General features: G+C 37.9%; 1 protein-coding gene across 2 annotated transcripts in view; it reads right to left on the reverse strand.

Moving 5' to 3' along the window:
* The window catches only part of TTC27 (tetratricopeptide repeat domain 27), a 146,196-nt gene that overhangs the window by 24,764 nt on the left and 96,147 nt on the right, over positions 1–25,285 (reverse strand). The window contains exons 14-16 of one of the 2 annotated variants that reach the window (XM_006197260.3): positions 9,953–10,051; positions 6,409–6,461; positions 1,010–1,175 (exon numbers count right to left, since the gene is read on the reverse strand). In XM_006197260.3, the coding sequence (XP_006197322.1) occupies positions 1,010–1,175; positions 6,409–6,461; positions 9,953–10,051 (318 nt within the window). The remainder of the gene's footprint in view (positions 1–1,009; positions 1,176–6,408; positions 6,462–9,952; positions 10,052–25,285) is intronic. The other variant, XM_072937936.1, reaches the window with a different exon arrangement.

The raw sequence follows: 25,285 nt of genomic DNA on the forward strand, positions 1-25,285 counted from the left end.
GGATGGTCAATGTACAACAGTTAGAAAGGACACACACACACACACACAACCCAGAAAAATAAAAGGAATTGAACGGGTCAACAAACATAGCTCCTGTAAGTAGATATATGGTTCTACTGGAGGCCACCGATCTTTAAGTGAATTGCCCAGAACCTGAGCTTTAAAGCAATTTAAGACAATTATACAACTGGATATGCAAGAACATGCATAAAGGTCAAGGGCTGGGGCTGAAAACACACGCCTAGATGGGGTAAATTTTGAAACAGCTGGAATACACATATAATAAGTCATAACAGTAGTGAGGTATTATCATATGTTAGATGTTATTTCTGTTTTTTCATAATCCCAAATTCACCACTGCAAATAAAGTATTACATTTTTGAGCCCCCTGACATTGTATAAGCTCTTGTTTCATACATTCTCTTCAACCACAGTTAAACCCACAAGGTCTTTGCACTTAATCCTATTGAATGACAAAAATAGAGGGTTCAAGTCTCCCATGGTTTCTGAAAAGATATAGTATTTTTGTACTGTGTTAAGAGTCAATCAGGCCGAACTTCATCTCAAGATGAAGGCTATCTCATTAAACAGTGCAAAGAAAATGTTAGTCTTCACTCTGTATCATTCAAGCAATCTGAAAGTATGCAGTAAATGATTGTTCAATGACTGAATAAAGGAGTATGGGATTTAATCCAGCTATTACATTGAGAATCAAACTAATAAACAACATGAGCATCTTTCTATTTAGTTTCTGCAAGCTAACTACACATGTGTAAATCATATATCAGATTTTCATAACTGAGTCACAGTAATATTCAGTCTATGATTACATAAACATATTTGAGATTGGAATGCCAGAATTAATATGCAATTAAAAATATTTGACTCTTTTTATATATTACATATGTTTAACAAAATTTTCCTGTGTATAGTCAAGGAAACAATTTATATCATATAATCAAGTATTAGTATCAACTCAAACTGAAATAACAAAATATGAATATCCTACCTGAACATCTTTGTATTTGTCTCGTAAGTCCAAGAGCCGATGATAAGCTTTAATGGCTTCTGAAAATTCGCCAACGTCAGTGCTAGTGAGAAGGTAGTTTTCCCAGATCTGCCAATGTTCATAGTTGCACTTAAGGGCTTCTTGTAAAGTTCTAAATGCTTTTACTCTATTGAAGATCAAATTTGAAAGAAAACAATAATGAACAATCATGGCTAAACAAACAATAGCTAAATGTGTAAAATGTTAACGTGGACTTCCTGTCAGTCCTTAATCACTCACGTTAGTAAATAGAATCAGAAGTCTATACAACCCCAAACCACCTCAAAGTTCCCTAACAGGAAATGGTAAACAAAAACGGAGAAATGAAACAAGAACAGGGAGATATGAATGAAAACCAACTGGAAATTCATGAATTAAAAGAAACAAACAAACAAACCAAAAAATCTCAACAGGTGACAAAAACTAGATTACACACAGTCAAAGAAAGAGTATGATGAACTGGAAGACAAGAGTGAGCAATTCACACAAAATTCAGATTAAAAAAAAAAAAAGAGTAGTCAAGAGACAGAGGAAAGAATGAGAAGTAAAGTTCAAACACACATTTGATAGACATTCCAGAGTAAACAAACGCAGAAAATGGCAGAACGTTACGTTTGAAAGAGATAATAGTTGAGCATTTTCCAGAACTGAATGAACATCTAAATTCTATGATCAAAAGTATATTTTGTGTACCAAGCATTACATGAAACCTAGACACAGTATATGAAATTGCAGAACATAAAGATTATTCTAAAACCTACGAAAGAATGACAATTAGAGAACAGCAGATATTTCATTAGCAGCAAAAGATGGCAGGGGACAACATAATACTACCTTTGAAGTGTTAAGGGAGATAACTGGCAGCCCCAAATTTTATAATCAACAAAATTTACAGTATAATCTTGTTTATCTATTCTACATTTTAAAATCCCAGTCTGTCCCTTCCCACTCCCTGCCCCCTGGGCAACCTCAAGTTTATATTCTACGTCTATGAGTCTGTTTCTGTTTTGTATTTATGTTTTGTTTATTTTAGACTCCACATATGAGCGATCTCATATGGTATTTTTCTTTCTCTTTCTGGCTTACTTCACTTAGAATGACATTCTCCAGGAACATCCATGTTGCTGCAAATGGTGTTATGTTGTCGGTTTTTATGGCTGAATAGTATTCCATTGTATAAATATACCACATCTTCTTTATCCAGTGTTCTGTTTATCGACATTTAGGCTGTTTCCATGTCTTGGCTATTGTAAATAGTGCTGCTATGAACATGGGGTGCAGGTGTCATTCTGAAGTAGTGTTCCTTCTGGATATATGCCCAGGAATGGGATTCCTGGGTCAATGCTAAGTCTATTCCTAGCCTTTTGAGGAATCTCCATACTGTTTACCATAGCAAAAAAAATGTGACAAGGAATATATATATATATAACTGAAAAATTGTGCTCTACACTGGAATTTGACACAACATTGCAAAATGACTATAACTCAATAAAAAATATAAACAAAAATAAAAACAAAATTTACCACTCTAGAGTAAATGCAAAATCAAAATATTTAAGATGTACGAAGACTAGGAAAGTTTACCACCTACTGACCCTAACTTAAATGAACTATTAAAAGATCTCCTATTGCAAAAATAAAAGGGACTTCAAAGAGAAGAAAAGAGATACAAAAAATGATCAATGGTGAGAATAGAAATTGATGAAGTGTGTCAGTAAATTTAAATAATTATTGACAACAAAAAATATTATGAGTTGTGTTTTAAAAAGGTAAAACTAAAAGTATATAGACCATATTCCCTGCAATTAAATAAGAAATCAATAGTAAGTAGACAGTTTAAAAAATACGTTTGCAAATTTAAAAATGCACTCCTGAAAAAAAAAAAAAAGAAAAATGCACAGTCAGGGAGCAGGGGAGAAACTCATTAAAAAGTACAAAATATTTAGAATTTAATGAAAGCACCATATATCACCATCTGCAGGATACAGGTGAAACAGTATTTAGAGAGAAATTTATGATTTTATATGTATTGACTATAATATATGAAGGATGGAAAATAAATGAGTTAAAACATTCAACTTAATTTGGTAGAAGAAAACCAAATAAACCTAGAAAAGAAAAAAAGACTAGAGATATGAAATAAACATATAAAGAAAGAATAGAAAGGATCAAGAAAACCAAAAGACAGACAAATGTCTAACTAAATTCCATTTAGAATTTATAAAAATAGCACAAATAAGATTAGTAATTTTTTAAAAATCCTAAGAGAATACCATGAACATATTATGTAAAATGAGTTAAAACCAGAAAAGTCAAATAAATCAATAAAAATTAAAACCAGGCTAGGCAGATAAGGCTTACCAAACCATCACAGAATCCTTGCCTTATCCAAGCCACTTAAGAAAATAGAAAAGACTATTAAAAACTTGATAGTGACAAGGATATCAATATAACTTCAAGTAGCCTATTCTCAAAGTTAAACATCTCAGCCACCAAAAAGATTCTTAATGCTTTACTCTACTGGTTGGACAAACACTATAGCTCCCTTATAGATCATAAATGTTTGACTGGACAATTACAGTAACCTCTTTCAAAGGTATGCTATCAATCTCCCTTTCTAGTAGCCATTTTGAATTTGCTAACTTCAGACTACAAGGTCTACCTCCCTTTCCCTGCTGAGCCTCAGTGTTTCATCAAGACCCTTCTTCTCTACTGACTTCCAGGCAAATTTTAGAGGGGCTGGTGAGGGTTCTTCTGGCTGACATAGGCCATTGCTCTGAGAGTCACCCCTTAAGCACTTAAAATAAGTGTGCCTGTATCATCAGTAACTTTCCCCACAAGTCACTGAACACACAAGTCATTTACTCAATCTCTAATACTCCTACAGTACCAATCAAAACAACTTCACAATTAAGTCCTTTCAGTCTTTTCATAACAACCAACTGACTGCAGTTTAGGTTTTTACTCTCCATGTTAAACAATTTACCTAAAGTTGTCATGGAGTGTACTGATTCCTTTATCCTTTGGCCCACCCTCGTTTATAGTTATAAATGAAAGTACCCTTGCTTTAACACTTTTTCAAATTCAGCCATAAGTTGCTTCTATGGGATTTTTTTTCCCTTCTTTTTTCCTTTCTCTACCCCACTCCCTATGTCCACCTCACATGTGACAGCAACTGCCTTCGATGTGGTGGACTGAGGGTCCCGAGGTCTCCCATCCATACGGGAGTGAGGAGGAAGTTATCCCATCTGAAAGGAACTCAGCAGGCAGCGATCCACGCTGGGAGGAGTACCCTTTTTCTGTATGTCCTCCCATCCTCCAATCACAATTTCCTGGCCAAAAAATTTTTGCAATAAAATTCTTTTTCAGAAAGTATGACTTCTTTATAAGGAGCTTCAATTCTGGATTCACTTATCAAGCCCACAACAGTTGTGATACTGCACCATGACAGTTATATAGGAAGATGGAAAATCTTCCCTAGGGACTCGTAGGGACATGATGCCTAAAGAAATCAGACAAAACAGCAAAAAAAGCTGTTCAGTGAAGAACCTGGTGATAGCAGAGGGGGAGACAAGATAGTTTAAAGGGTCATTTTAAGCCACAGATAGATTCTTTTGAGAGGAGCAGTAATAACTGCCCCTGAAGTAAAATCTCATGAGTCAAAAATGAGCTATGTCCGGAGCAGCAAAGAAAGCAAAGAGTAAAAAGGCAAGAATAAAGAATGATTTACCTCTGACTTTATAACCTCACTTTTACACAAAAACCTATTCATGGAGCTTCAGGAAGATTAAAAAAAAGCGTCAAAAAGAAGCTGGGGAACAATGTGCAAGAACCACTGAGAGAAAGCAACTAGAATTCTTCAGATTAATGGGCTGGAGGACAATGCAGAGTATCAAGTGCCTTGCTACATACAAAATCATCAGGGTTACAAGAAAACCCAATGAGTTCATTCCACAAGTATGTCAGGGATTTCCCCTGCCTTTAGATTTAAACCAAAAAGGTCTCTACTGAGTTTTAACACAATCAGTCCTAATCACGAACACAACATTATTTTCCAAAGAGAGTGACAGAACAAACAGTGCTTTATTTATATAGACTGTCATCCAAGAGGAACAGAAGCATTTCATGATCTCGACGTAATGTGGATTTAGTATCTTCAGAAATACTTGTGAATCCACAAAGAATAATTAAATTAAGTTTGAAAATAAAGCCAAATAAAAATGGAAATATAACCACCCTTTAATTCATTTCTTCAAAATTGAGGCAACAGCCACCCTTCCCTTTCCTTAGCTTTCTGGCCGGTCAGTAAGCCCAGTTGGTTGTCCCCTTAATAAACTGGCATCCATCTGCCCCTTCTTCTTCCAGTCTCGTTATCTCCTGCCTGGATTGTTACAACAGCTGTCTCCTAACTGGTTTCCCAGCCTCCAGTTTCCTCTCTCGTCTGCCACCAAATAAATCTTCCTAAAAAGCTTCTTTCTTTATGAAATTACCCTACTGAAATCTCTGGCTTCCTATTACCAGCAGCATAGTCTCAACTAGTTAGTCAGATGATCAGAACACGCTGCCATTTGACCCCAACCGACCTTTCCAACCTCATCTCTCCCGGTGAATCTCACCAGAGTCTCAAGCTGGACTGTTCTACTTCCTGCCTCCTGAAGTGTGGCATTCGTGCCTGTCACTCTGCACTTGGTCCCACTCCTCTTGCTGAAAGACTTTTCTCTCTCCCCTCTACCCATTCTTCAAATTTTAGCTTGAATCCATCCTTCTCTCAGAAGCATTTCTGACCGAGCATCATACACCTTCTCTCTTCTGAGATCCTCACAGGACTACGTGAGTGGCTCAGAATAAGGGTTCTATGAATATCACCTGCTACTATCATAGCCCTCTCTGTATTTCTCACTTGACATTTACTACATACCACTTATATTATTAGTCAATTTTTCAGAATAATATGGTATAATATCTTATTTTCTAAACCCATACACCCTGAAGACATTGGTTCACTCTTATATTTCTCAGTAATGTCCAGTGCATGGTAAGCAATCAATAATAAGAATTTATCAGTTGAGCTGACTGGCTAAAGGCATGCTTGCTTTTATCATGCAATGAAATTTAGGATACAAAACCTCAGTCTCAAAGATTACAAATAATATTTCTTATTTTATTACATATTAAATGTTTTTAAGAAATAAACTACATTTAGAATTCAGATGGCTATATTAAGTCATTCTAACTCAAAGATATGGGCAGGCGAGGGAAAAAGATAAAGCATAAGGCACAATGTTTCAGTGTTCAGTTGAAGAAAATCTCATTCATTTATTTTGGAAGCAAAGTTCTTCATATTTTTCTGAGGTACTTACTTTTGTTTTAATCGGATATAGGAAGTTGATAAATTGTTCCAAGCTTCAGCATTCTGAAATGATAGAGAACCCATTTATAGATTGCTCTCATTTAGGGATAATAATTGTTACAACCAAAAACATAATATATTTTCCTAGTCTAAGATGTGCTCTTTACAATCACGATTTTCAAAAAAGTATATTTAAAAGTATACGAGAAAATTAAATAAACTTAACATTTATAATTTAGAACAAAAACAAAACAACAAAATGATATAACTATTATATCATAACTTGGAATTTAGTTAAGATTTTATTTCCAAATTTAGAGTTAACAAAACAGCTGGACAATTTACAATGTAATATATACAATGTACAGATTTATTACAAATTCAAAGCATGAGTTTCTATCCTAAAAGGCTTTCCTTTTTTACCGTCATCTTTCATCAGATAGGAGAATAAAGGAGTATGTGTTTTCCAGTGTTATGCCTAAGTATTTCATCAATCAAACATATTTTTCTACCTATTCTTCTATGTAATGACAGAAATAAATTAAAACCTCTGTATAAATGTTGAGTCTCAAAAGAAAGATATAAATTATGTATGTTCCTCTTTGTTCCACCTTTTATAAAATATAGAGTATATAGTTCTCAAATACCATACATATGATTTTAAAATTAAACAGCAATGGACCCCTGCTTACAGACATAGCACAGTTAGTACCAGGCCAGCTATATCACCACAGAAAGTTACAAACGGAACAAAAGTTAGGCAACAACTGTTTTTGAGACGCTGGACAACGGGAAGCACAGGATTGTGAGCCTTGAGAGAAGGGCTGTTGAGATGTCTCGTCAAGCAACCTACACGTTTATCAGGAGGCACAGAATGGCAGAAACCAAACACAGCATTGCAAGTCTTAATGAGACGAAGGGAAAAAGAGCAGCGTTTAGGGCTTCGATTTGCAGGACAAAAAATCAGGGATGAGAAATTTTGCAGAGAATAAGCTCAGGAATCTCAATAAGCATCTCCCTGAGTCCCTGGCTGATTAGTAAGCTGTACATGTACAGGGCAAGACTTCTTACGGACAGGCGGAGAACAACGACCAGAGAGCTGTGAGCTGAATGGAGAGTCTAGAGGTCACACAGCGCTGGCAGTTATTCAAGTTCCAACCAACCAGAGTGGAGAATTCTCATTGATCACCTATGGGATTAAGTTCAGACCTCAAAAGGTTATACCTTAAGGGAAGGGTGACTGCAACTCTAGAATAAGGACAACTCCAGACCCACCCTAAGCTTAAAATCAAGCTGATCCACAAATGAATTAACCAAATATCAAAATAAAACTCTACCTTCCTCAAGGGAAGACAACAAAACCGAAAAACTCAACAACATAGCATCCACAAGTGTAGGATATAATAATTAAAAAAAAAAGTTGGTAGACAGGCAAACAAGCAAGAAAATTCACCCACAATCAAAGTAAAAATTGGTTAATAGAAACAGATAGAAATTAAAGAGATGTTGGAATAACCACACAAAAACTTCAAAACAGTTGTTATAAATATAATCAAAGATTTGAAGAAAACATGAAGATACTAAGGGAACAATGAGCAATCTCTTAAAAGAAACATGGAAACTGTAACAAGAACCAAATAAAAATCCTTGAACTGAAAAAATACATTACCTGAAATGATGTTTAGGTTTTTTTAAATTGAGATGTAATTGAGATATAATACTGTGTTAGTTTTAGGTGTACTATGCAATGATTTGATGTATCTGTATGTGGTGAAGTGACTACCACAATAAGTTTACTGAATATCCACCACCACACAGAGTCTGATTAAGTCTGAATAGGCTTAACAGCAGATCTGACACAAGCGTAAGAGCTAAAACAATAGAACCTTCAGAGGAAAAGATAAGGCAATCTTCATAACCTTGGATTTGGAAATAGATTCTTCAGTATGAAACCGAAAGGACAAGCAACAGCAGAAAAAATAGATAAGCTGGACCTTATAAAAACTAAAAACTTTCGTACCTCAAAACACACTCTCAAGAAAGTGAAAAACGACTTACAGAATGAAAGAAAATATCTGCAAATCATATGTCTGCTATAGGACTCGTATCAAGGATATATAAAGAATTTTTACAACTCAAACATAAAAAGACAAATAACCCAAATGGGCAAAGGATGTCAATACACATTCCTCCAAAGATGACATAAAATGACCAACAAGCACATGGAAAGATGCTCCGCATCACTAGCCATGAAGGAAATTCAAATTGAAGCCACAATGAAATATCCCACCTACTAGGATGGCTATAATCAAGACGATAATAACAAGTGTTGACAAAGATGCTGAGAAACTGGAACTTTCACACACTGTTAGTGGGAATGTAAAACGATGCTTTAGAAAACAGTCTGGCAGTTTCTCAAAATTTTGAACACAGAACTAACACACGACCCAGTTAACTCTACTACTAGGTATATACCCAAGAGAAATAGAGACATATGTCCACACAAAAACTTGTTAATGATTGTTCAAAGAGCATAATTCATAATAGCCAAAAAGTGGAAACAATTCAAATGCCCATCAAATGATGAATGGATTGATAACACGTGATATGCCCATATAATGGAATATCATTGGAAGATAATATTGATACATGCAACAACATGGAGGAACCATGAAAAAATTAAGAAGCCAGTTACAAAAGACCACATATTGTATGATTCCATTTACAGAAAATGTCCCGAATAGGCAAATCTATAGAGACATAATGTACATCAGTGGTTTCCTGGGGCTGGGGGTCAGGGGTCAGGGTGGAAGGGGTTTGGGAGAAATGAGAAGTGACTGCTAATGGGTATAAGAATTTTTTTTACGATAATAAAAACATTCTAAAATTGATTATGGTGATGGTTGTACAATTCTGAATATACTAAAAAAATCAATGGATTGTACACTTTAAATGGTATGTAAATTATTTACCACCTCAGTAAAGCTGTTAAATATTTAAAGACTGTAAACTAAAAGAACTTTCTAAAAACGCAGTTAACAGAGGCAGTACATGTTAGTGAACAGCAAAGTATATGTGACACTTTGCTATATATACTTCAGCAAAGTATATTGTTAGCTAAAAAACTGTTTGATCAAAATTATTTTCTAAGCAAAACCATTAATAACTTAGCTACTATAAGAAGAAATTAATTTCTAGATTTATAAATCAAATACCTTAAGGTGTGACCATCTATCAATGTATACTTTCCTCCAAAACTAAAGGAACTGGTATTTATTTTCTTGGACATAGAATAATAGGAAGTTTGCCTCTTTTTTGCTTTCTTTTCTCTCTCTCTCTATTGTGATAAGAACGTTTAACATGAAATTGCCTTCTTTATAAATTTTTAGGTGCACGATACAGTACTGTTAACTGTAGACACCATGTTGTACATCCCTCTTGCATAACTGAAATTACATACTCGTAGAAATTGCTGCTCTGAACTACAGTGCAACTCAAATAACTCAGAGACTGCCAAGGAGCTGTGATGAGGAAAGAAGAGCAAACAAACTTACGTCGGGTTCTAGAGTCACACAACGCTGAAACGCCCTCGCTGAACCTCCGTAGTCTTCCAAGGCCAAACAGGCGCAGCCAAGAGAAAACCACACTCCGAGCTGCAGAGACCGAAAGGAAGAGGCGCTCAAACGCAAAGGACGTTTACAGGCTGGAATCTGAAAATAACTTAAGAGACTATCAACCAACACAGCTCTATAAGAAGAATGCGAGAAAACAAAATCAAAAAACAAAACCCGTTAGTACAATGAAGAAACATAAAATGTCCTTTATATAAAAATGCTGAATTATTGTTTTAAAAAATTTATGCAGGGTTATGTAACAAATACTCTACATTTTATATTAGTTCTCACATAGGAACCTTAGCAATGGAGGTGGCATTTTTCCATATAATTTGCAAAGCTAATGTAACCCTGAAAACATGTACAATATCACTGCACATCTTTTGCTGAGAAAGACCATTCTTGGTGTTGAACAACTCCGGGAAAGCAACGGAGAGCTCTGTTGATAAATCTCGATATTATAAATGGGGGATTCATCTAACATTTTTACTGAGCATCAACTATGTAAAAAGTATACAAAGTATCAGCAAGTTCATAGCTGATGAATGTATTACAGACTTGAGAAGAAAAATGTTTGCTTCCATCTTCAAGTTAGACCACAAGTCCTTATGCAGTTTAACCAAGAGCCAAACTGCCCTAGCACGTATCTGCTTAGGCGTGTCTGAAAAAATTTAGAAGTGGGCTCAGAATCTGGACTACCAAACAGTCATTCAAAGGGGAAAGCCTGACTTAAGTCAGTAAGATTTGTAAACACAGAAATTTAGAAAACAGGTAAATTAGGAAGTGGCTATTGAAATTCAGAAGAATTCTTTACACCACCAGGTTTCCTTAAAATTCAATAGACTCTATCAAAAGGAAGATAAAACCGATAAAAATTCAATGAAATTAGTCAGAAATGCAGCCATTACAGCTTTGCTTTCCTTTCAGATTTAGTCAGTAAGGCCAGCAGCAGAATGCAGTCCACTTTCTTACTTTCTTTGACTCCCAGGACAAAGGCAGTGAGCCAACAGATAGATTTGGTTGAGCCCTTTAGAGTGAGAAAGAAGCGAGGTGCTCTGTTATCTTGTCCAGAGCCTTCTACAGAGGCAGAGCAGGGGGCTGCCCTTACTGTCCCACCATTCCTATAAAGCTTGTTCCATATGGATAATTGAGGCCTGAAAGTTCTTTAAGTAGGTAAAGATTTTCAGACGATAATTAGAGATAAGGCTTAGAAGGTAAACATCTTAGGGCAATTTAACACTTTGCCTTGAATTCACAAGAGGCTATAGTAACTGCTCTCAGGAACCTCTATGGAGAAGAGGTTTGGTTAGGGGGATAGGCAATGGCTGAAAACAGGGTGGGTGCTTTGGTGGGAGCTGGGAGAAGAAGGGGTGCTAGGTAGAAATTAAGTTAGAAGTTCACTTCTCGGAATCAAGGGGCTCTAGCAACTTAAAAATCAGTTCATTACACTTAGCTTTTGTCTGGTTATTTATAGAATCAAATGAAAAGAGTTTCAATGCCCAAAAGCACACTCACCAAATGTGATTCATTCTGAGAGGGCCTAAAATCAGATGCTAACTTATATAACAATACATGAAACAAGCTGTCTGACTTCTTTTTTTTTAAGTGCTTTGTTTTATTTATTATTGTATTATTTAATTATTTTATTTTGGTAGGGGGAAGTAACTAGGTCTATTTATTTTAAGAGGAAGTAGTGGGGATTGAACCCAGAACCTCATGCATGCTAAGCAAGCACTCTACCACTTGAGCTATACCCTCCCCTCTAAGGTATCTTACTTCTAACCAAGTTGAGAGTTTCAAAATCTGTGTATTATATTTCACCATTTATAAGGAGCACTTTTTTTTCACCATTCAACATCTCTGAAATAGATGCATCTTAATAACCAATAGTTTGTCACAGTTTTATTGGCAACATTTTATTTTCTGTTACAAGGTGGCACATAAAATAAATGTGCCTCTTACAATTGATGGCATCTTATACCCAATGAATTATGGCAGCAAGTTTACTTGGAATGAGGGATACTTCATTCTGGGACTAACTTAAAAAAAATGAGAATTGTCTGCAAAGTTCTCAAAATGCATGTGCCCTGCATGCTTCCTGCATCAGCAAAGAACAAACTTCCCACAAAACTATTTCATGTGTGTTGTTATTAAAAAAGTGAGTGTAAATTCAAGATATAAAAAACTTTATTTTTCAATCCACCTGAAAAGACATAGGTTACCAATGTCTGAAATTAGCAGTTATCTTACAGCTCTAAAACAAGTTGGTGATGAGATTACTATTTAAGTTTTTTAAACAAGCCAGTGTTATATACCCAAGGTCTTAAAACTTAAATAAATTTAACAAGAATCAGGCAGATGTTAATTTACTATATAGTATTATGGTTCTCTTCTTTTTACTCTTGCTCATTTGTGTAGTTGTTTTAATAGTGTGTATCTGAAAAAAATTCTAAGATCATTAACTGCTGGTAGGTTTTCATCTACAGATAACATGTAATTATGACGGGAGATGACTTCTACACACATCCTAGTCTTTGAAATCATGAAATGGCTTAAAAAAAAACAGCTCTAGATCTTCTAATTGCTGGTGGATAACCCACTAAACCATCAATAATACATTCATACAATAATACTCAGTTGAGGTTCTTGTAATTTCAGGGACTAAGGAGAATACTTGGTATACGTGTTTTCTTGTTTTCATTTTAAACTATTACTTAACCTATATTACCAACACTGACTGGCACCTTGATTTAGAATGGTCATGGTTTTAAGAACAGAACATCATAAAAGAAAAAATTCAAAAGAAATAAAAAAAAAAAACCCAAACACTTCTCACTTCTCACATGATTTCCCCCAACTGAAGTTGTACATGGTTGGGTACCAAAGGTCTCTATCTTCTAGCCCAATGCTAGCAGACATAAACAGAATGCTAGCCTCATGACATTTTCTAGTAGCCACATTGAAAAAGTAAAAAGAAATGGGTGAAATTAATTTTAATAACATATTTGACTCTACATATCCAAAATATCATTTCAACATGTTATCAACATACAAAATTATTGAGATAGTTTACATTCTTTTTTTTTTTTCATACAAAGTCTTTGAAACTTGATGTATATCTGACACTACAGCACATCTCAGTTTGGACCAGCCGCATTTCAAGAGCTCAACTGTCCCACATGGCCCGTGGCCACCAGACGGGGCCGCATAGTTCTACACTATTTCTCCTAAACACTGACATAGACCCTGGCATACCTGCAACCCTCCTTTCCTTCTCCATTAAAAAAACTAGCTCCTCTGGCCGAGCCTCCCTCAGGCTCCCATGTCTCAAGCACTACAGTCACCCCCGTTCCTCCTCATGCAATAGCAGCCAGGATGCTCAGCACTCAGTGGGCACCTGCTCTGTGCGCCAAGCACTGGTAAGGTGAGCTTTCCACACACTACCTCCTCTGTTCCTCACAACAGCCTTACAAGGTAGTAAATATTACCCTCATTAAAGATGTGACCCTGCACCACTGAGTCAGCCAGTGACAGAGGTGAGGTTCAAGGCCCAGTCAGCATGATTCCAGAGCCCGGGTCCTCCCCATGTGGCCACACTGCCGCCCAGTCCGCCCTTCTGCCCACACACAGCCATGATTTATGGCAGTGCCATCCCTGTCACCAGTAAAGGTTGGGGGCGGGGGAGTCCAGGGAACATGTGCAGAGAAAACCCAGGAGAACAATTTTTGAATAACTAAGGCATTAGCTACTCCCCGCACCCAACTCTCCTGATTAGGCAAGGGCACAAGATGAAGCAGAAGAACGGACGGCCACATTTAGCTGGACGAGAAAGCTGAAGGCAAACTTCCCACCAAGGGACTGGGAGGAGTGGAGGAAGACAGTCCTCTGGCAGGGAGGCTCTGGCTGAGGTGTCTGTGGAGCGTATTTCCAGGGCAAACCGAAGGCAGGCCAGCTGCAGGCAGGGCAGAGGTCTTGAGAAGCTGACAGCCAGCTTCTTTCTCTGAGGAAACCAAGACAACACAGAAGCAGGCCAGCTACTTACTTTGAATGTGATAATACAGGTACTGAAAAAAAGGTTTAAAATTATTTAAAAAATAATTATCAAAAAGCCAGAATGGTTGAGAACATGACCTTTCTTTGAATTTCTCTCACAAAGTCCCTAGAGAAACAGTGGAATAGAGGGGAAATAGAGATGACTGGGATTCAAGAGGCTCAGAGGACCTGTGTGACTTGGCCATGTCACTTAACCTCGGAGTCTCCATTTCCCAGTTGTTAAACGGGGGTGGATTAAGCAAAAACTCCAAGGCTCCTTCAGACCCCAGACTGAGAACCTGGAGGTGACATGGTTGAAAGATACATCAGTGCCATCTAGTGGCAAAACAAGTACACTGATGATGCAAATAAAATATTTAGAATCAGTAGGTTTGAGGAACCAGGAGGAAATCAATTCAATTAGAGGCCTTAGAAATCAACTGAAAAGAGGCTGGGAAAAAAAATGAGACCTAGACAGGAAATGATATGCCTAAAGCCACAAAATGGTTCCTGGTTCCTGGCGTGCAATGAAGAGAGCGACTGTGACACTTATTAAAACTTAACAATCAAACATGAAAATGAATATACGTATAAATGGATGACTGGGACATTATATATACCAGAAACTGACTCATTGTAACTGATTATACTTCAATTAAAAATTTTTTCAATAACCCAATAATCAAAATAGAAATTGAATGGTTTGCTCTTCCGAGGTCCACCAGACAACGGGCATGGGTTACTTCACGACTGCACAGTTAAGTTTTACAAGGAGGGGTACTTGAAGCACATCTGTCGTAGTTGTTATTCGCTTATGTACTACAATTTCCTTCCTTAAACTGTGGGCCTCCTACTCAAATTCCCCTCCCCCTCACGGTTTCTGTAGAATGAATGAATAATCAGTAGCTTCATTCTTTTTCACTAATTTTCCTATAGGACTGACTGACTTTTTCTGATGTCCCATATAATAAAGTGTCAAGTGTTACACTCGAATCCTGAAGCCAAGCTATTGTCTCCATTTTCTCTTTTCCACATCCCTGACTCATTCCCACAACCCCAAATGCAGATAAGTAGTTGAATGTGGCTTCATTAAACAGCAAATGACCGAAGCCAAATCCAAGAAAGATATCAACGTTGTTTGGTAGTAGCTTTTCCTAAACTGACACTCAGTTTTCATATTTAAAAAAATATATACACCACCAACTCTTTCGTAATCAAATTTCTCATTTGCCAAATACTAAGTTCTCTTCCCCAAGGAAACACAAGTCTTAACATGTCAGCTTCTCTCACTCTCTCAAAGTTCCCTCTATTTCAGTGTCTTCCTTTAAACTAAATTTCAATAAATAGGAACAATTAAATTTCATACATACTTTTTTCTTTTACTAAATAGGCTATTAATTGTTTAGTTCCCTCCTCTAATTCCTGTCCTAGATTTGGATACCACTGATTCTTGTGCTTGCTCTCTTTCCAGAGAATTGACAATACGAGGTAACACAGGTGTTCACGGATCATCTGCAGGAGACTCTCCTGTTAGATGCATCTCCCTATTTTTTGGCCATGAATGGGGTAACAGTGATTTTCTACCACACTGCAACGGCAGGATAGAAAAATCTACGACAGCTGAGAACTTCCTACGGGCCAGGAAATACGCTAGACACTTTATACACATTGGCTCTGATTTTCCCAGCAGCAAATTGAGGCAGGGATGATATCTCCACTTTACCAAAGAGGAAGCTGAAGTGATTTACTTTGGGATTTTACCAGGATTCAGAGGCAGGTCTATGGCAGCCAAGCTTTGCCCCCCACTCCCTCCGCCCCAGCTACAGCCCAGATGTTATCGTGGGGCTCGTATTTCTTGGCAGTGATGCAAGTCAGACCTTCAGAGTTTCATTTTTTATTGCTTACCAATATGAGAGAGGAAGAACAAAAAGGAATCTCTTTTTTCTCTACATATTATTCGCATATGTTCATCCTATCTCTTCACTGGAATGTAAGCTCCAATCTCTTTGAATCTCTCCACCACAATAACACAAGGACACAAAAGAAACTCTGTCCGTTTCAAATAAAAACATTTTTTCTTTCAAAAGTTGAAAGGAAAGAGAAAGTTAACCCCTACAAATCAAGGAAGAGCACAAGCTCTCAGGATAATGAACAATTCTAGCAGAGCATTACACCACAGAAGTCTGGTCTTACATGCAGCATAGCTGGAAAGGGCTGCCTTGCTTCCTCCCAAACTCCCTGGTCTTGCAGAGACTCCCTCACCGTCACGTGCTGGAATGTCGCAAAACATCAAAGTTATAACTTCATTTTGCTCCTGATGAGAAAGCCCTGCTGGTTCTTTATTAAAGGCAGAAAAACCTTCAAACCTCCCAGTCTTGTATTCAAGGCTTTCCATAACTTCTACCTTGATCTCAGCCACGTGGCCAGTCCCTCCTAACATCAGACAACATCCTCCAGAGGCAAAACAGCAGAGGTTAAGAGTAGATGCTATAGAACTAGAAAGCCCAAGTTCACATAGCAGCTCCACCCATCACATAAGCTGTGGGGTCTGGTGTAAATTAATTATCCCTCTGTTTCCTCATCTGTGAAATGAGGGGACAAAATGGTAAATACGTCAGGGATTGTGTTGAGGATTCAAAAGATATGAAAAATGCTTAGAATAGTACTGGGCACCTAGTAAATCCTCAATGTTAGCTGCTAGTATTATTATTATAACTGAATGTAAAAATAAAAAATCAAAAGCTACAGTTACCAAGAAATCTTTGTTCGCTACATTTTTTGCATCTGCTAGTCTCCTTTCCTGAAACATGTTTTCTTAATTTTTGCCTCCTATTCAATTTCCAAGTGTTTCTCCTAGTTCATAACGTCTCCATCAAGCCTTCCCACATCCCAGTCCCAGTGCCATCACTAGGCCCCCAAAGCCTGGTGTCTGCTGACTCTACCCCCAGTCACAGGCAGTTATTCTGCCTCTTCTCTCCATTTGGCCCATATAAACCACAGCAGGGCAAGAGGCTTTTGTAGCACATCCCCCCGCCGATACCTCAAAATGGTTTATAAAGAGTTTATTTACACTTATATTCTAGCTCAGACCACAGAACATGCTTAACAGAAAATGCTATTATACTATTAATGCTCTCACCTTCTTTCCTGTCTCGTTAGAAACATGATTCCTGTGTCCAGACCTAACACTTTCATTCCTTGTCCTCATTCCACTCTTCCCTAGAAAGACAGGCCCCAGTTATCATCCCCCTTCTCTTTACATCACTCAATCTCTCTGTCATCCGTGGGGTTCAACCATGTAAAGGTTCCCAGTAACTTAAAAGTTTTACTGGACTCTTCTGCCCCTTGGGACAATACTCTACATTTTGACTCTCATTTCTTTGCTCAATGAAGAGTCTATAAATGTTACGTCCATTTCCTCATCGGCCACACACTCTTCAGCCTCCTGAAGCTTTGAAGGTCATTAGTGAGCTCCAAATCCAACGAACTTGTCTTCACCCTCCTTAGACGGCATCACTACCTGTCATATTCCTGATATTTGTTCTTCCTATAAGTTTCCATGAATCCTCTCTTTGGGGGTCCTTCTATCTCTCCTGTCAAGACTCTGGCATATTTTATTTGAAGCATATTTCACTGGTGCTATTTCTTCTGCCTTCCTCCAACTGCTAGAGATGTCCAAAGTTCAAGATTTTGCCTGTGTTCTCTTTCAATATAGTCTTCTGTAAAGAATTCGTTCACTTGCATGGCTCCACCTTACTTCCATGGAAAAGCCCCAATCTGCAAGCTCAGTTCTTGACCACACTACAGGGCTTCAGGCCGCTATGCCCAGTGGACCATGAGCCACCTCTACTTAGAGCAAAGTCTTCATATTCAACACTCAAAATCACATCATCTTCCCCTACCAAAGATATTTTCCCTTCCTCCCAAATTCTCTACACCTATCAATAGGGGCATTTCCTTTTAAATCAGACAACTGAGAAAACTGGCATGCTCTTGGATTCCCAACTCTGCCTCAGTCCTGCCAATCTAGTGAATAAGTCCCAGAAAATTTTCCTTAATAGTGAGCTTCACCCTGTTTTATCTTTTCATCCGCACTACTAAAGCCACTGATCGGTCACTCATCCATGACATTCATGCCTTATTTAAACTTCCTAGAATGCCACTTTTGTCATATCACTCTTTTATTTAAAACCACAACAGACTTCCACATCTCTGGGTTAGCTAATCCTGAGGAAGGGCACGTAAGGGCCTTCCCAAGCTAGTTCTATTCACATCACTGTCCAGGGGGAACGGTCTGCTCTCTGCTGATAGGCTGACATGGTCTAATTCACCCCCACATCCAGGGCTGGTTCACAGCAGGATCTTGATAATGCTCAGTTAGGCCACCACATAATGTACCGTTCAAACTGCAATACTTTTTAAAGTGAAACAAGGCATTAAAAAATAATTAAAATCACATGACTTTCAAAAGATCTTATTTGTTGGCCAACAAATTGTTACTCGACAAATTGGTTTTACTATATCAGGGGATCTATAAGATGGTTCTACTAGAAAACCATTTTCAAAAGTAAAATTATTTACTGAAAAATAAAAATTTATTAAAGAAAATTTAAATGCTGATTATCTGACCATTTAAAAATAACAAAAGGAACATTAAACAAGCTATATATTGTGACTTTGCATATTTCCATAATATATTACAGAATTAAAATTAATTTTTCTTAGTAGATATTCATATACTTTAGTCAGCTCCTTAGTCATAGCTAATACTATGTCATCGATACTTTTCTGATAAATTTTGTTTCAATATCTTAGTACTTTAAATTTTTCATAAAATTGTCTGCTGTCTATTTCAAAGTTGTTCTTTAGTGTTGTCAAATTTATTGTTAATACATTGAAAATTGTTAAAACTCTTCTCTGCAGATCATAATGATTTTAGTTGAGAAAACATTCTTTCTAAATGTACTTAGGAAAAATTTAAAACAGAACCACCATATGATCCAGCAATCCCACTGCTGAGTGTATAGCTGAAGGAAATTAAATCACTACCTCGAAGAGATACCTGCACCCTCATGTCCACTGCAGCATTCATTATTCACAACAGCCAAGACACGTAAACAAACTGCCAAGAGATGAATGAATAAAAGAGTTGCGTGTGTGTGTGTGCCCACACACAATGGAATATTACTCAGCCATAAAAAAGAAGAAAATCTTGCCTTTGCAACAACATGGATGAACTTTGAGGGCATTATGCTAAGTGAAATAAGCCAGACAGAGAAAGACAAATACCATATGTTCTCCCTTATATGTGGAATCTTAAAAAGCCAAACTCATAAAAACAGAAGAATGGTGGTTGCTAGGAGTTTTGAGGGTTGGGGGGAACAGGGGAGATGTTGGTCAAAGCATACAAACTTTCAGTTATAAGATGAGTCAGTTCTAAAGATCTGATGTACAGCATGGTGACTATAGGTAACAATAATGTGTTATATACTTCAAGGTTCCTAAGAGAGTAAATCTTAAATGTTATCATCACACACATATACACACAAAGGTAATTATGTGAGGTGACAGAGGTGTCAACTAATGCTGTGGTAATCATCCACAATATATACATGCATCAAATCTCATCATGTTGTATACCCTAAACTTACACACTGTTACATGTCAATTATTTCTCAGTAAAGCTGGGGGAAATTTTTTTTAATGTGCTGAGATGACTGGTAAGCTCAGAGCAACTTCTGCTAAAGAGGATAGTCTTAATTCTAGTTTTGTTAATTTGAAGTTTATAAATATTTTTCTTAAGTATTGACTTTGGCCTCCATTTAGAGTACCTTTCTTCAACAAATATTTTTAATAGGACAAAATTCATCAAATAAGTTTTCTCTATCAATGATTCTTTTCTACAGATACATACTAAAACATTTAAAAATGAAATAATATATTGTATTTGTTTCAAAATAATATGGGGCATGGGGAAGGGTATAGCTCAAGTGGTAGAGCACCTGGCATGCATGAGCTCCTGGGTTCAATCCCCAGTACCTCCATTTAAAAAATACAAAAACCTAATAGTAAATAAATAAACAGACCTCTCCCCCTCCAAAAAAAAATTAATAAAGAATAATAATATGGGATAGAATGGGATATACGGATGAAACAAGATCCGTCATGAATTAGTCATGAGTTAATAACTATTAAAGTTAGTTGGTTGATGGGCACATGGGAGGGGACTCATTATTCTGGCCTCTCTGCTATTTGTATTTTGTGTAACTGAAAATGTCATAATAAAAAACGTTACAAAGAAAAGATTCCTCCTAGGCAGATGTTACAGATTGAATTGTATCCCCCTTACAATTCATATGTTAAAGCCCAAAGCCTCCAGTGTGAGCATATTTGGAGACAGGGCATGAAGGAGATAATTATGGTTAAATGAAATCATAATGGTGGGGCTCTAGCCCAATAGGGCTGGTGTCCTTTTAAGAAGAAGGAAAAACACCAGAGGTCTCTCTGCATGTGCACAGAGAAAAGGCCATGTGAGGAAACAGTGAGAAGGCAGCCCTTTAAAAGCCAGAAAGAGACTTCACCAGAAACCAAGCCTGAAGGCACCTTGATCTTGAACTTCTGCCTTCCAGAACTGTGAAAAAAATAAATGTCTTCAGTGGTTTAAACCACCCAGTTTGTAGTATTTTGTTATGGCTGCCCTTAGCAGACTAATATAGTAGAGATGGTCAAAAGAGAGATTATATATTTTAGAAGCAAATCCTGTGTACATCATCTGAACTCTCATTATTTCCTCTTCAAGATACATTTCAATGTCTTCCTGTTTAAAAGTTTGCTTTCAATAATTATAATTTGCTAAAAGCTTTAAAAGCTGACGTTTTCTTGAACTCCATTAACTAAATACATGAAAGATTTCCAATTGATTTTGAACACAATGAAGTCAAAACACAGACTCCTTAAAAAAAAAAAAGGTTCCTATCATTGTAGGATACCTAAATTGATAGATAAATTCTTCAAAAACTTAAAACATTTTTAAAGTCCCCTATCTGATGGGTAGCTAAAAGAGAAAGTATATACTGCCATACTAGAGGAATTTAATTCACAAGAATTTTGTAGTTCAATTACTCAAACAGTGAATATGAAAATATTGTAAATGACAACAGCTAGTTTTTATTCCCAATGGTAGAAGCTTGTTTGGACCATTATGCCTACCACTGTAACCAGTTCCAAGTGCATTTCTGCTCGACAGGTTTTCTTAATTCAGGAAGAGCATTCATGTTTACCACGTTGCCACACTCCACCGTAACTTGTATCCTTATTGTCACCACTAAAGGAAATACTTAAATCTCCAATATTTAACTTTTTAACTGAAATAACTATAGCATTCAGAACAATGCCAGATATTTCACCTTTGATAGAAAGAATTTCCAAAAATTTTATTTTGAGTCCACCAATTGGGTGAAAAAAATTAAAACCATTATGAGAACCAAATTAATGAGTTTTCTATTTGAAGCACCTGATGTTACTGATATAAAACTGGCAAATTCAACTGTTAATGAACGGCTTCTGCTAAAAGGGCTAGCACATTAACAGCTATGACCTCACTTTTCATACATGCACAAGAAAATTTGGCATCAACTAATTTTCTAAATGAACTTCGCTCGTTTTCCTTTGCTCTAGATAAAAAGTCCAGCCTCACAGAATGACATGAAAATGCACCTCCTACAGCTGCGTACTAAATTGTCATCTTTGGACATGCTTTCTATTAAAAAAACAACAACCAACTTTTGACGTATACGCTAATATTTCTTCAGAAGACTTGGGTCTTCTGGTTTTCATGTGACCAGTGATATGACTGCAGTCCCTGGGGTGGAATGTAAATATCCACTACATTTTGTGCCAGTTATACAGTCATTAACTCTCTTGACAAGTGAAAACTGACTTAATTGTTCACTAAAACATTTTTTTTATTTGTTTGCTTTTTGGAGATGATTATGGCCAAAAGGGTTTATTATAAACTACATAAATGTTACCAAGCAGTATATAACATAGGAATAGTGGTATATTTAGACCATCCAGTAAGTGACCAAAACCTCGCAGAAAGAGAATTCAGACTATTCTCCATGTGCTTTTATTTCTGGCAGGATTGCTCTGCCTGTGCTCCCCAGACATCTAGCCTACAGTTCCCCACATTTCCCACTAATCCTGCCAACTGGTAGCCAAGCAACGTCACACACCTCACAGGCCACAACTTGGTACACACGTCTGAAATATACCAAAGGGCTTATTGAGACACTGGCTCAAACATTTCTCCTACCGCCACCCAAGATGTGAAGGTGGTGGCAGTCCTCGACCACTCAGAGCAAGCACAGTTGGTCTTCTCAGCAAGCATCCTGCACACTGTCCTTGACGGGGCAATGTGAGTTAAGGTGCAACTGGACAGGGCTGGGGGCAAAGAGGCTCCTACTGGTCATCTTTCAGATCTGAGCACGTTGTACAGTAGGAGCTCCATCCACTACACACGTGCTGAGCACAACACCAGATGAGGCTATGGCCAGAGATGGAAGAACAAAGTGGTTCTTTGGGAAAAGCCATTCCAAATTCTTCTAATGTAACTATTAATAACAGCACTTCATTTAAAAATTAAAAATCTGGGACAAACGCTAAAGTGGACAGGTTACCAGGATAAAAGGCATAAACTGGGATGGCCACTGATGCTTAGTGAATCCTCAAATCCTCACCCTTCTTCATGCTCTTCACCCACCTGTGAAGCCAGCTCCCCTCTCAATCATCGACCTACTTCCCACCAGTCAGTGAACAGCTGAGCTAAGCCCTGTCGCATCTCTGGCCCCGTCAGTCCACAGGACCACGCACCTCCTCTCAACTGCTACAGCCCTTCCGCCAATCCGTGTCTCTGCACAGATACACTGCCAGTAATATTGTATAACCTCACCAAGGTGAGCGGCCAGTTAACTGAGGAAGAACATTTAGGAAAATTTAAAAATTTTAAAGGGAGAAAATTGACAAAAGAAAAGGAATGCCGTATGTATGTTGAAGGAGGGGTGGAAAATGATAGGAAGTGGCATTTTCCTTTTTTAGGGCTGCACATACTAGCTTGATAGCTGAGTGATTTCTTTGTTCTTACTTTTTGCAAAAAAGTAGGGGGCAATGAGAATAACAACTACCTAAGGGCTTATGGTTTAATTGTGGCTTGAAGTCTGTGAAATCCTGCTTGGAAGGTTTGGTGGCCGCTTCCACTCACTTTCTTCAGCTTCCAACGGTCCACAAACCCTAGAAGTCTAAGGCTGAATTTTAGTAGTTTCAGAAGTTACTCGGGAAAATGGTATAGGTAGGTGTAAGCGAATGACAGCTGGCAAGCTCAAGAGCACGAATGCAAATGGTACACACGTCTTCCGGTTCTCTAAGGATGCACCATAGACAGCGCATTTCGTTTTGTAGACCATCCGTGATAGAAACCCAAACTCTCCTATTTACCAGTTTTATTTCAGGAAGCCATTACAATGCACAAAAGCCATTCAAGTATCACTCTCATTTTGCCTGTTGTTAATAAACCCAACTGCTTGGATACGTCTGAAAAGGGGAGACAGAATTTTTTTGGTGGGGGAAGGTTGGTTGGTTGGTTATTTAGTAAATTAGTTATCGGAGGTACTGGGGATTGAACCTAAGCATGCACTCTACCACTGAACTATATACCCTCCCCACCAAACCTTTAAAATTCTATGTTTCTGTTTTCCTTTCATTTGAGGACTTAGAGGAGACAATAGCATGTCAGAGCTCTCCTTCTTCGGGGACAGTTCAAACGTGGATCGCAAGTTGTAAGTCTACGGTGTGCACATTTGCATCTCCTAGTAATTCTGTACAACTGCGGCATCATGTGCCTGCATATTCTGGCCTGGCTTACAGCCTGCCTGAATTGGATCCACATGACAAACTGCAAAATATCCTCACATAACATCTGTTTCTACTGTGATGCTGCTTCAAGCAATTGTCATTTCTTTGTCTTGCTAAGTAATTAATTCAAAATTATACGAGACCCCCAAGCCCTGTCAAGCCCTCCCTTATAAATTCCCTCACATCCATCCCTTCTTTCCTACTGCTCCACCCACACTGACAACTGTCCCGCTAGACCACTGCTACAGTCTCCTAGGACTGTCTACGTCTAGCATCTCCCATGGCCACAGTGTTGCCAAAACAACGTTCCTAATTCACCTCCATGCATACCACATCCCTTCCCTGAAACAAAGCCAAACACATATCAACCCTTCAATGGCTCCCAGTCTGCCAAATAAAAAACCCAAAGAGTTCAGCCTCACACTTGAGACCTTCCATAATCTGGCTGCAGTCTAGCTTTCCCATTGGGACTGGTCTATTCTCTTCCACTCTGAAAAACCAGCCTGTTCACTAGCGCTGTTTCCCCAGTGCACACGTGCACACATGCCCCTTCCCTTTCTATTTCCAGGGCTGGGCTCATACTGTTCACCTGCCTGAATGCCCTCACCACTCCCCTTGCCTTGGCTGATTTAGGTACTATGTATGCTTCAAAGCCAAATTCACCATCTTCTCTTCATTGTCTACCAAAGGCAAAAATGGTCTCCTTGGCCTCTGTAAAACTAGTGAGTTACAAATCACTCGCTGGGTATTTCTTTGATGCCTCACACTGTTGGCAGTGTGGTCTCTGCCCGTTTCACTAGACTGTAGCAGTGGGTACAAGCCAGGCCACCCAGCGACCTGCTGCTATTGCTTCCTCCTCTGGTTCAGCGCGATGTGCACAGCAGACAATTCATATATACTTGACTGAATAACTGGTTGAAGATATGCATTCACTCATTCAACAATTATTTATTAAAGACCCAATATGTGCTAGGGACTGTTACAGGCACTAGAAAAATGTAGATGAACCACACAGATAAAAACTTCTGCCTTCTCCTCCTAGTGGAGGAGAAACAGATTTTTTTTTAAAGTTAGCTATATAAAATAATAGAAGGTGTAAGTGCTATGGAGAAAAATAAAGGAGGGAAGGAAAACAAGGAGTGTAAGGTAGGGGTGGAAAGTGATCATTAAACAGAATGAACACGAAGGCCTCTCTGAGAAAGCGACATTTGGGCACAGACACGAATGAGGTAATGGAGCGAGTCAGGCAGGTATCTGGAAGAAGAACATTCCAGGCAGAGGAACAGCAAGTACTAAAACCCTGAGGCAGAAACATGCCAGGATGGTCAGGGA

Source organism: Vicugna pacos, chromosome 15 (genome assembly GCF_048564905.1).
Source record: "Vicugna pacos chromosome 15, VicPac4, whole genome shotgun sequence".
NCBI lineage: Eukaryota > Metazoa > Chordata > Mammalia > Artiodactyla > Camelidae > Vicugna > Vicugna pacos.